This window comes from Dipodomys spectabilis, unplaced genomic scaffold (assembly GCF_019054845.1).
Source record: "Dipodomys spectabilis isolate Male_0828 unplaced genomic scaffold, ASM1905484v1 ptg000026l, whole genome shotgun sequence".
In the NCBI taxonomy this organism is placed as follows: Eukaryota; Metazoa; Chordata; class Mammalia; order Rodentia; family Heteromyidae; genus Dipodomys; species Dipodomys spectabilis.
The window spans coordinates 9,039,985-9,053,148 of record NW_024870703.1 but is presented as its reverse complement, the minus strand read 5'-3'; the positions used below and the strand labels follow the sequence as shown (position 1 = coordinate 9,053,148).

The 13,164-nt window shown below is 36.5% G+C and overlaps 1 protein-coding gene across 2 annotated transcripts in view; it reads left to right on the top strand.

Annotated features, from left to right (window-relative positions):
- Window positions 1-13,164, top strand: part of Eml4 (EMAP like 4) — a 121,217-nt gene that overhangs the window by 48,342 nt on the left and 59,711 nt on the right. The window contains exons 3-7 of one of the 2 annotated variants that reach the window (XM_042675396.1): window positions 4,420-4,549; window positions 8,791-8,964; window positions 11,025-11,153; window positions 11,962-11,987; window positions 12,176-12,208. In XM_042675396.1, coding sequence (XP_042531330.1) covers window positions 4,420-4,549; window positions 8,791-8,964; window positions 11,025-11,153; window positions 11,962-11,987; window positions 12,176-12,208 — 492 coding nt within the window. The remainder of the gene's footprint in view (window positions 1-4,419; window positions 4,550-8,790; window positions 8,965-11,024; window positions 11,154-11,961; window positions 11,988-12,175; window positions 12,209-13,164) is intronic. The other variant, XM_042675397.1, reaches the window with a different exon arrangement.

The following is a 13,164-nucleotide window of genomic DNA, read 5'->3' as shown; positions in this document are numbered from 1 at the left end:
TCTGCTTTTTGACATGAAAGTCGGAGATTTTCTGCTAGGCTGACCTCTAACTATGGTCTTCTGGATCTCAGCCTCTTGAATAGGGTAATAGGTATGAGCCACTGGCCCTCAGCTTTTTTTGACTTTCTGTTTGGAGTCAGTCTTGTCATATAGACCTTGTTTTTTCCGTCCCTCTCACCACTACATGTGTTCTAGGCTCTGGTAACCATTATTCTGTTCTCTGCTTTCTTAGAGATTCAGCTTTTCAGCTTCTAAATATATATGTGAGAACATGTGGTATTTGTCTTTCTGTGCCTGGCTAACTCTACTTAATGTATCCTCCATTTCCATACATGTTGTATTGAAAGTGTTTCCTTTTTATTTTTTTTAAAAGTAGCTGAATAATTTTCAGTTGTGTTTATATGTCTTTGTTGGTCAGCTTTTTTACTCTAGCAAAACATTTTGATAGCTGACATGATTTAGATGAGAGCAGCTTCGGGAACCAGTCTCTGTTGCTGTAAATCACTGACAAGAATCAGTGATCTCTACATTGTCTCAAAGTATTTGTAGTTTCAAGACAACTCTATAGACAAATAGGGTCAAACCTATTTTGTGACGCTGTTGTTAGGATAAATCAACTTTGCCATTGCTGAAGATCACTATTAACATAATTTGGATAGTAGTGGTGATAAAGAGGAACATTGGGTTGGCTTCAGATATGACTCAAAGGAAATGTTACTAATGTGTGTGCTTAATGGTTTCTGGGAATCATGCTGCCACTTGAAAGTAGCATTGCCATTGAGTAAAAGCCAAAATCAGAAACATATCTTATACTAGCCTTTTTAGTTATCTAGCTCTCTCTTAATTAATCTATTCCTATGTGCCAGAAGTATTTAAAGCTAAGCCTCATATTTTTCTTGTATGGTGTCAGGTAGCTTACTGAAGTAGAAAGTTTTTCTTCATAGTCTTTTTTGAGGGGTGGGGTGGGGTTACTGATCTTGGGGCTTGAACTCAGGGCCTGGGAGCTGTCCTTGAGAGCTTCTTTTGCTCAAGGACAGTGACCTACCACTTGAGCCACAGCACTACTTTCAGTTACTTCTGAGTAGTTTATTGTAGATAAGACTTTCTTGCCTGGGCTGGCTTTGAGCTGCGGTTTTCAGATCTCATTTTCCCGAGTAGATAGGATTATAGACATGAGCCATCTGCACCTGGCTGCCCTTAGCTTTTAAGGAAGGCATATACCTTCTCTACCTAGAGAATTCTTTCCTTTTGACATAATATGTATACCAGTTGTGATTGATTCCTTGCCAAAAGGTTTACCTGTGCTTTGGAACAAAAAGATAGAGGTTCAGAGCTAGCCCAGGCAAGAAAGTCTGTGAGACTCTTGAAAACCGGAAGTGGCGCTGTGGCTCAAGTTGTAGAGCTCTAGCCTTGAGCTGAAGAGCTGAGGGACAGCGCCCAGGCCCAGAGTTCAGGCCCCACGACCGGACCCAAAAAAAAAACCCAAAAACAAAAATACAGTAACAGCTGGGCACCAGTAGCTCACACCTGTAATCCTTGTTACTCAGGAGGCTGAGATCTAAGAATCAAGTTCTATCTAAATCAGCCTGGGCAGGAAAAGTCCATGAGACTCTTATCTCCAATTAATTACTAAAAAGCAGAATAGGAGTTGTGGTTCAAGTAGCAGAACATTAGCCTTGAGCACAAAAGCTCAGGGTAAGTACCTAGGCCCAGAGTTTCAGCACCATGACTGGAAATGAAAAGTGACAACTATTCATTATGCTTTTCCCTTATTACACTCAATTATAGTTAACTCGCTTCCTACTTGTAAAACTGTGTCATCTTTGCAAGTATATATATATGTGTGTATATATATATATATATATATATATATATATATTATACCACATACACACACACACACACACACACACACAGTCTATCAAAATACCTATAAATTAGCAATCTAGTATTAGTAATGAAACATTTACAAACATTCTAGCATCTTTTGAATTCTAATGATTTTATGTACAACTTTTCAAAGAATGAAGTCAAAAATAGATTAAGAAAGATGGTAAGGCCAGGCACTGTGGCTCGTGCCTATAATCCTAACTACTCAGGAGGCTGAGATCTGAGGATCTGTGTTTGAAGCCAGCCTGGGCAGAAAAGTCTCTGTGAGACTCTTACCTACAATTAACCACTCAAAAACTGGAAGTAGAAGCCTTGAGCACAAAGAGGCTCAGGGACAGTGTCCAGGCCCTGAGTTCAAGCCCTAAACTGACCAACAAAAAAGAGAAAAGAAAAAGAGAAAGATGGTAAGGAACTTGAAAAATGAGGAAAGTGAAAGGTATACAGTTAAGCACGAGGGAATCTGAAATAAAAGATGCTGAGTTCTTCCTTAGACCATTCTTACCCTTTCTGGATTTTTTCTTAAACTAGGGCTTGCCTGGGTGCTGTCCCTGAGCTTTTCTGCTCAAGGCTAGGCTTCTACCACTTGAGGCACAGCTCTACTTCCAGCTTTTTGGTGGTTAAGTGGAGATGAGTCTCATGGCTTTTCTCTCTGGGCTAGTTTTGAACCATAAATCTCAGATCTCAGCCTCCTACGTAGCTGGGATTATAGTGGCATGAGCCACTGGAGCCTAGTGCTTTTATTGCTTTTTGTTTTGTTTTGTTTTGTTTGGGGTGGGGGGAGTACCCACAAGTATTAGTCCTAGGGCCTTGGATTCAAGGTTTGGGTACTGTCCCTGAGCTTTTTTTGCTCAAGTCTACCACTTGAGCCACAGCTCCACTTCCAGCATTATATGTAGTTAATTGGAGATAAGACTCACAGACTTTCTTGCCTAGGCTGGCTTTGAATGGATTGTTAGATTTCAGCCTTCTGAGTAGCTACAATACAAGCGTGAGTCACCAGCCCCTGGCTTTTTATTGTAATTTTAAAGTAAGGTTTCACTTGTTGCCTTAGCAGGCCTGTACTGAAATCCTGTTTAGACTTACTGTGTGGTTTGAATGATAGGCACATGTCACCTCACTCAGCTTCTTATTTGTTGAGATATAGAGATCTTGAACTTTTCAACAGAGCACAGGGCCTTATTCTCAATCAGCATTTTTATTCATAGCTGGTGCTTTACCATGCTAGCCACACTACCAGTCTGCCTGGCTAGCTTCAAACCTCATTCCTCAGATCTCAGTCACTTGAGTAGCTACGATTATAGACAGGAGTCATTGGTAACAAGCTTTTTTTTTTTCTTTTCTTCCCACCCCCCACTCCCCACCCCGTTGTTTGTTGTGCTGGCACTCTGCCATTTTAACCATGCCTCCAGACCTTGCTTTCTGTGTTGATTATTTTGAAGATAGAGTCTAGCAGGTTTTTCTGCTTGGGCTAGTCTCAAACTATACATAGTCCTCTGGATGTCACTTCATAAGTAGCTATGATAATGATTGTGAATCAGTGACATCCAACTTTTAAAGTACTTTCATAAGTATTTTGCTATAATAATTTTTTAAAAGCTATTGATACAACTAGTTACCTGTTTGGCACACTAGAACAATATACATTGACCGGGTATTAGCATAATTTGGATATTATTATATCATATATAAACATCTTCCTGAGATAGGTCAAATATAAATACAGTAGATCTTTCCCCATAACTCTTTTGAATCATTCACTCTGAAGTTAAATCTAAGACTGTGTTTAGAATGTACCTTTGGTGATTATGACAGAAGTGGACCCCAATGGCTTAAAGCAATGTTACACTGGTAATGTGGAACACTGGATGTGCCAAAGCAAAGATGAGTTTGGTTAAATCATATAAAGTTAAATTTTGCTTGAATTCATGTGAAAAATTGAGTCTTGAAATTCAACTGGACTCAGGATGTTACTTTTTGTCTTGTGACTTTTAACTCTTCTTGTCCATAGCAGCCTACTTACCATATATTTATTCTATTCCTCCTACTGCTTACATTAAGAATTTACTTTATGTACTAAATGCTTTATTTATTTGGAGTACCATTTAATTTTTAGAATTTAAAATACATGTTTTCAGCAAAACCTGATCTATTTCTTAAGAGGAATTTTGGCTTACTTAAGGTACAAACTTCAAAATGTATTTTATAGCTACTATTTTGAAGGATTTTGTTTTTAGGTCTGATTTGTGAGGGATGTGTAGGGGAAGTCCTGGGGTTTGAACTCAGGGCCTGGATGGGGATTAATTGTTGACCAAGTAATATTTGTTTACAAAGCAAGAGGATGCTTTGGTCACTCGTTCTAAACATTTAGGAACTTAATTGTTCAAATTCCTACCTTTTTAAAGTTATTATTGTTGTTATTAACTAGTTGTACAAAGGGGTTATGTTTCCATAAGTCAGGTTATGAGTAAAATTTCAGTCTTTCAGAAATACTTTGAAATTTGATGCAATTTTTTTTCTTAACTGCTTTAGGTCAGCCAAGTCTTCGAGAAGCTATTTCCATGTCCTGTATAACAAATGGAAGTAGTGTAAGCAGAAAACCAAGTCATACAAGCTCTGTTTCAATTGCAAGAAAAGAAACTCTTTCATCTGCTGCTAAAAGGTACCTGTTCGGTAAAAGCGGGGAAAACTGACATTGCAAAATTATATGAGTGTAAGAAATTAGTCTAGGGGGTGTGTGTGTGTGTGTGTGTGTGTGTGTGTGTGTGTGTGTGTGTGTGTGTGTGTGTGTGTGTGTGTGTGTGTGTGTGTGTGTGTGTGTGTGTGTGTGTGTGTGTGTCTGTGTGTGTCTGTGTGTGTGTCTGTGTCTGTCTGTCTGTCTGACTCAGTCTCAGTCCTGAGGCTTGAGATCAGTGCCTAGGCACTGTTCCTGAGCTTTTTTTTCCCCCCTTTTTCTCAAGGCTTGCACTCTACCACTTGAGTCAGAGCTCCACTTCCACTTTTTTTTGGTAATGGCTAGTTGGAGATCAGAGTCACATAGACATTTCTGCCTGGGCTGGCTTCAAGCTACAGTCTTTAAATCTCAGCCTCCTCAGTAGCTAGGATTACAGGCACGAGCCACTGGCACCTGATGAATCAGTCTACTTTGGAAAAGAACATTAAATAGAGCTTTATGGGATTCTAGTGAGCTTATCCTTTGAATTCTTTGTGAAAGAAACATCTAGCCAATGCTCATTCATTTTATATTCATCATACCTGTTGAGTGTTAGTAAGGAAGCTTTTGTTTCTTACTAAAGAGAGAACGCAGGAAGCTGAGAAAGGAAGACCATGAGTTTAAGGCCAGCCTGGGCTATATAACCAGACCCTATTTCAGCTCTCTTCTAGTCCCACCCCCCTTACCCCCCAAAACAAGAGAACAGTTTCAATCTTGATTTCTTTTTAGCAAGAATTTATTGATAAAATCACTATATTTAGTGAAATTATTTTCTGAATTTTTCTTAGCAAGTGATGTATTTGATACAACATTTTAAAAGGGAAAACAGGATCTTTGATATATATCTGCATTCGTGGGAAGTTACACACTATTCTTTATAAATATTCTAGTATTTTTTTTTTTAATGAATGTCTCCTTATTAGTAGGTAGTGAGCAGAAGGATGGTAGAATTGGTGTAAAACAAAAGTTTCACCAATGCCAGGCATGTAATCCTGGCTATGCTGGTAGGATATTGTCTGAGGCCAGCTTGGACAAAGTTAGCATGGCCCTATCTGAAAAACTAAAAGCCAAAGGCCTGAGAATATCACTCAAGTGGCAAGTGCTAGGCTTTAAGGTGATTCTCCAGTAGGGAAAAGGAGAACAAGAAAAAGGAGGAGGTAAGTTTTGTTGGGCTAGAGATTTGTTGGGCTATAGATAAAATTCTATAAAATTGCTTATAGAATTTTTCTCTTTTTTCAGATTCCTAGTAGATTATTCCATTCAGAGTTGGAGAAACTATAGCAGATAAATTACATTATTTTAAAACTGTTTTCTTCAGAGTACATGAGAAAAATTCTAAGGTCACAGTATACTGATGGAAAGCACTTACCTCAATGAATTAATGCCAGTGCTTGAAATTTTTAGTGTGGAAGTATATATGCTCACCCAAACAGGTGGCTTTATGGAATAATGAAAAAAATAACAATTAAAAAAAATAATGTTCTAGAATTTAATCTTTAAAGTCAATATCAAAGAATCTACAGTTTCCTTTTCAGACAGTGTTAAAATTTATTACCTATGTTCCACTTTTAGGAGAAATTTTCTGATATAATTCATAGTAAAAGTTTTTAATACAGTTTTTGTTAAATTTATATTTCTAATAGCACTTTGGATTCATTCAGTTTTCTTGATTAGCTGTTGTGTTATTTTTCATAAAGCGATCAATATTATGCATAATAATGATTCAGTTATTTAAGACCAGATGAATTTGTTTCTTTATGATACAAGGATGCTGTATTTTGCTTTTAAAAAGCCCAGAAAGAAAATCTTACTTTGGTTGTACTGCTCTCACCTAAAACAGCATTCAGGATAGTTTGAAAACCAATAGGAAAGAACTCAGTTCTAACTCAGGTTTTAAATTCAAGGTTAATTTGATATTTTTGAGGTAAATTTTTATTTTTTAGGATTGAAAAAAACTGAACATGAAGTCAGTCAGTGGCTAGTGTGAAATCAGAAGATATCAGAATTGAATCAGATAAAGTGTGAATGTGTAGAAATGTAACAATAAAATCCCCATGTCTACAACTAATGTAAACATAAAAAATGTTACTGTCAAAATGGTGTTACATTTCAATAATTGTTGTAATAGTTAAATTGCATGTGCTCTAATATATTTGTTAAAAATGTTGTTGGAATGTACTTCCATATAGACAAATGCACCTTACAGTAAAATTACAAAACGTCCATTGATTAAGAACTATAGAGTGTTGATAGTTTTTTGCCTTTTCAACATTGGAATGTTAATCTTTTTATCTTCTGCTTTGTAATCATTGTGATCTTGTTGACTTAGTAAGTATGATTAGGAGTGGAATGTGGTATATTGATTGAAAGTCAAAGTACAGCCAGACACTGGTGGCTCACACCTGTAATCCTAGGTACCCAGGAGGCTGAGATCTGAGGATCACAGCTTGGAATTCAGCCCTGGCAGGAAAGTCTGTGAGACTCTTATCTCCAATTAATCACAGAAAAAGCCAAAAGTGGCACTGTGGCTCAAGTGGTAGAGTGCTAGCCTTGAGAAAAAAGCTCAGGGACAGCACCCAGGCCCAGAGTTGAAGCTCCAGGACAAATAGAAAAACAAAAAGTGTCCAAGTATAGAATCATTAAATTACACATAAATATTTTAACTATTTTATTTCACCTTTGAATCTGTATTTAAATGTAGTATTGTCAGTGTTATTATGAAAGAAAACAGTGAGAAATTTAAAACTTGGGTAAAGCAAAGTTTTCCTGTGATTTGAAAACATTGTCTCGTCCCAATTTAACAATTTAGTTAATTTAGTTTTTGTAGATTCATTTTGTAGAACTTGCAGGGTTTTTTTCCTATGTATATTTCATCAGTTTCCTTTGTTGTTTCCTTCCTTTTGGGGAAGACATAAATTCTTGTTAAGATTTAAACTCTAGGGCTGGAGGTGTGGCTCAAAAACAGCTGCCTAGCAAGCTCAAACCTTTGGATTCAAGCCCTAGTACCACTTTAAAAAAAAAAAACCTAGGGGCTGGGAAGGTGGCTCAGTGGTAGAGTGCTTGCCTCGCATGCATGAGGCCTGGGTTCAATTCCTCAGCACCACATAAGCAAAAAAAGAAAAAAGCCGGAAGTGGCGCTGTGGCTCAAGTGGTAGAGCATTAGTGGTAGAGCTGAAGAGCTGAGGGACAGTGCCCAGACCCAGATTTCAGGCCCCATGACCAGACCCTTCCCCACCCCCACCCCCACCCCCAAAAAAAAGCAGCAAAAAAAAAAATAATAATCTCTGTTAAGCTGAGTATTGTAGTGCATACCTGTTTCCCCAGCACTCAGGAGGCTGGGGCAAGAGGATCACAAGTTTGAGGCCAGCCTACTCTGCACAGAAAGTTCCAAGCAGACTTAAATACAAGCAAAATCCTCTTTGAAAAAAAATCAAAGGAATAAAAACTCCATTGTTGGGAGTTAGGAATATAGCACAGTAATGGAATGCTTGCCTAGCATATGTAAGGCCCTGGGTATAGATCTCTAACACTGCAACAAAGCGGGGAAAACGCCTCAACATGAGCAGATGTATACAGAGGAATTACAAAATAAACTGTTAAACATAAGCATTTAGTGTGTCTAACATCAGTTTGTTTTTATGGGTATTGTGTCTCTAACCCTTTAAATTGGGTAAGTTGGAGTCAGAGTTTTCTTGCTGTTAAACAACTTCCTCCCATCCACAATTCGTTAAAGGTAATTTCTGTCCAAAAGAGCAATTTTCTTTTTTTTTTTTTGGGTCCGGTCGTGGGGCCTGAACTCTGGGCCTGGGCGCTGTCCCTCAGCTCTTCAGCTCAAGGCTAGTGCAAAAGAGCAATTTTCATAGGATGTATTACCTTCGCTTTTTGGGGGAAGGGAGAAGGCATTCAGAGGGGTAGTACTGGGGTATTGAAACACGGAGCTTCTTGTTTGCCCAGCAGTTGCTCTAGAACTTGAACCACACCCCCAGCCCACTTTAGTATTTTTATAAATTTTTCACTGAAGATCTTAATAGCTTTCAGAGTTTTCAAAGTTATTTTTTATATTAAATAAAGCAGTGTGAATTATGTTACCTATATGGCGCTTAGGGTTTGAATTACATAATAGTCCTATTATTTTGATTTTCAAAATTTGTTTAAATGTGTATTGTTCCATGTTATACTTTATTTTACAGTGGTACAGAAAAAAAGAAAGAAAAACCTCAAGGACAGAGAGAAAAAAAAGAGGAATCTCATTCTAATGATCAAAGTCCACAAATTCGAGCATCACCTTCTCCCCAGCCCTCTTCACAGCCTCTCCAAATACACAGACAAACTCCAGAAAGCAAGAATTCTACTCCCACCAAAAGGTTTTAACTGTCCCCAAGTACAGAGCTAGGGAATGGTTGTAAAGATACCTAAATTCTGTGATGGGGAAATAAGGGGCTATCCATGGATTCTAAGAGAAAAGCATAGTGCTTTTTTTCTCCATTGCCATGATATGTATTTTTAGCACATTGGGGAATAAAGATTTAAGGTCAAAATTTTTCAGTAAAACTAGAAAAGAAACTCTGTTATAAAATTTGATAAAAGAGAAATAGTCGAAAAACTCAAATGCTATTATTTAAAACTATAATAATTTTTAATTTTTTCAGAGCTGTGTCTAAATTATACCCATGGATAGAAAATGGCGATATATAATTGTCCTCACCCCATTTTGGCATCATTACAACCTTCAGCTTGCAAGGACCCTTCTTAACAAATGGTTCTTCATTGTGGCTGCATCTCAGTTTCAGTTTGGGGTCTTGGGAGGATAAGTTCTTGCTTGAGTAGAGAAATGAATTTGGTTCACTTGGTCTTTTCTATGCTAAAGACTTGCTTGAGGGCTTTTCGCTGCATCCATAATAATATTTTAAAATTTTGAGAGAGGAGAAAGGAAAATCATTCTTAACAATATGTGTAAAACTAAATTGGGTGTCTAAAACTGCATGCTGGGTGTTCACTTTTATTAGTAATCAGGTATCAAAATCAAATAATTGAATTTCCTATTTTTAGAAATGCTTATTCAAGACTTATAATAGGGTATGTATTTTATCATCATACACCTGCTTGGAGATCTTAGGAGACAAACTATTCCCAGGACTGCTTAGGATTTTTAACAATGTTCATATGACAACCATAACATTTTATTTGTCCAGTTTAATATTTTGCCTCAAAGTCTACAGTAGAAGTTTGGAAAACCAGAATACCTTCTACTTGATTATGCATGTTTACCATTTACAAAATGCTTTGTCTCTGTTTCTCATGCAGACTCTGGTGCTTTCTAAATGGTTTGTAATTCTTCTGTCTGATTCCTGTGGAGTTGTTTTTGGATATTCTTTATTAATGTTACACAATTTCAAATTGTGTGTGGTTAAAGGTGGCTTTTCTAATCAGTTTAAGGTTCTGCTTTGACTTGGTATCTTTGTCCCATTGTTTGTTTTTTTTTTCAGCTTCTTGAGGTCTCCTGGAAGTGTGCTTCCCTTCTATAAAATTGCTTTTTGGATGTACTATATTGCAAGAAGTATTGAAGACTGGATGAGTTTTAGGATAGTTAGCAATGCTGCCAAAAAGTTACTAATAAAACAGAAAATTTCAATAAACCTTATAGGGAATTGGCATTGATGATCTCACATGTTTTGTGTGTATTGAATCTTTATTTTTGATCCTGGGGAAAATTATCTCTAAAGCTATGAAGAAGAGTTTCACTTTTAAGTCTCACAATTTATTTAGAAATTGTTTGTACTATATATAAATTATTCAGATGAGACAATTACACTAAAAATGTAAGATGCAACGTTGTAATCAATGACTAATTTAAAAGTACAGATTTTTAAACTACAAACTTAGACATTTAAGCAATTTTTTCTACTAACAGGAAAAAAGTAGATTAAAAAAATCAGATAATATTTGTTTTGGTGAGTCTTCTGAATAATACAGAAATTATAAAATAGACTGGTAAGCCAGGCGCCGTCACGCCTGTAATCCTAACTCCTCAGGAGGCTGAGATCTGAGGATCACAATTCAAAGCCAGCCCAAGCAGGAAAGTCTGTGAGACTCTTATCTCCAATAAAACCACTAGAAAACCGGAAGTGGTGCTGTGGCTCAAGCAGTAGAGCGCTCGCCTTGAGCTGAAGAGCGCAGGGACAGCTCCCAAGCCCAAGTTCAAGCCCCACGACTGACCAAAAAACAAACAAAAAAACCAGACTGGTAATTGCCTTGTTAACTCCTTCACTCATCCAGGCATATTCTCTCAACTAATCCTCCTTTCTCTTTCCTGGATTAGCTTTAAGGAAGTGTTAATCACTGTTTTTATGTTCTGCTTGAACTATCAATTATATGTATTGCTACTCAGGATTTTTCTCTTAAGAGATTAATGTGTTTCTTTTAGCATAAAACGACCACTGACAACTGAAAAGTCACATAATTCATGGGAAAATTCAGATGATACTCGTAATAAATTATTGAGAGCAGCTACAACATCAAAATTAATATCAAAAGTTATAAAAAATGCAGACAAGTAAGTATACTTTCTCAGTTACATATTAATCTGTAACTATCATGTTTATATATGTAATTATGTGCCCGGTTTGAAGTTTTTTTAAATTCATGTTCTATTATATACCCTCTTTTTTTCTTCTCAATATCGTGTGTGTGGATTTTTGTTCGTTTTTTTTGTTGTTGTTGTTTGTTTGAGTTGGTCAGTCATGGGGCTTGAACTCTGGGCCTGGGTGCTGTCCTTCAGCTCTTCAGTTCAAGGTGAGCACTCTACCCCTTCAGCCACACTGCCATTTCTGGTTTTCTGAGTGGTGTATTAGACATAAGAGTCAAACGGGCTTTCCTCCCTGGGCTGGCTTTGAACCGTGATCCTTAGATCTCAGCCTCCTAAGTAGCTAGGATTACAGGCATGAGCCACTTAATTGATGTAGGTCTGGGGCTTGAACTAAGGGCCTGGCCACTGTCCCTGAGCTTTTTTGCTCAAGGCTAGCACTCTACTACTTGAGCTACAACTCTACTTCTATTTTTTTGCTGATTAATTGGAGACAGCAGTCTTAATGGACTTCCTTACCTGGGCTGGCTTTGAATCATGGTCTTTAGATCTCAGCCTCCTGAGTAGCTAGGATTATAGACTTGAGTCACTAGTGCCTGGCTCATTGTTTCATAAGACAGTATATAGTAGTTGAAACCAATGAGAAACTGAAAAACATGGTTGGCTGAATTTTACTTGAATATGCCTTAGGCCTCAGATTTTTGTAAAACCACCAAGTGATTTTTTAATGCTTAGCCATATGAAATTATAAATGTGTTCTTTGAATTCCCTTTTTTAGGCATAAAGATATCATCATCAATCAAGGTAAATTAAATCTTTTTTAAAATTACTTTGCTCAGTTTAAGTTTTTGGTAGTTGATAAAAATATCAACTTCCATTTATTATTAGCTCATAGTAATGAAAGAGACATGCATTACTGTAGTCATTTAAGAAAATGCTCAGTTGGTTTGTTTGGTTTTTTTGGTAAGATATTTCATTTTTGTCTCAACCAGCAAAAATGTCAACCCGTGAAAAAAACAGCCAAGGTAAGAATAAGCTACGCAGTTGGTCGCCTTCTGAGTTAATTTCTTCTTGGATCTCTTATTTGGCTTTTCATTATTGGTACTATATGATTTTCCTCTTACCAAAGGAAGTTATCAGGGTAATTTGAACTAGTAAGTCCAACTACTTAAAAATACCTCCATCTTATTTTTGTGAGACAGTAAAAATAAATTGTAATATAACAATAAAAAGAATAATACAAAGAAGTATAAAATACATTTTTCCCATTTTTTAGGAAAAAAAGAGAAAAGCCACTTAAAAGATTGATAAAATTTAATGCAATTTCTTGTCTTGCCAACTTCATTGCAAATAATCACTCATTTCTTGATGCTAAGACTGAAAATAGGAGTCTAGCAAAACATTTCCTCTTAAATTTTTCTTTTATATTAATTGTAATTTCTGGCTACTTCCTGTTGTTGGCTTGTTCTGACCAGAGACTTTCTATAAATGTATTTTAAATTTAAAGTAGGTAAGTTTTATATGTCAGTTTTGCATTTTCCTTAGATTGCCTGCAAATTTAATTGAAGCATGCTTTTCTAAATGAAATCATGTCTTTTCTGTGCATGCTTTTTGCAACTCATTTCTATATGTTATAGTTACCTTTGTTTTCTCTGGGCTATTAACCAGTTAAAAATGATTCTGTGGATTTTTACTTTGGTTCTAATAAGCAAATACTGTTGTCTTCTTTGAGTTATTCATTTTCACATAGAAATTGTAAGTGAGGTTGAAATCTGATGGCATTCCTATCCTTCAGTTAGGTAGTAACTTTTTCTTCCCTTATAATACAGTATGTGGTTGACATACTTTTAAGGTTAAAAAAAAAAAAAAGAAATTTTATTTACAAGAAAAAAGCTTTTATTGCATAATATATGAAATCATCTTTTAAAACAGGCAGTGCTGTGGTAGAAATAATGAATGGAGAGTCACTGTGGTTGTGTTT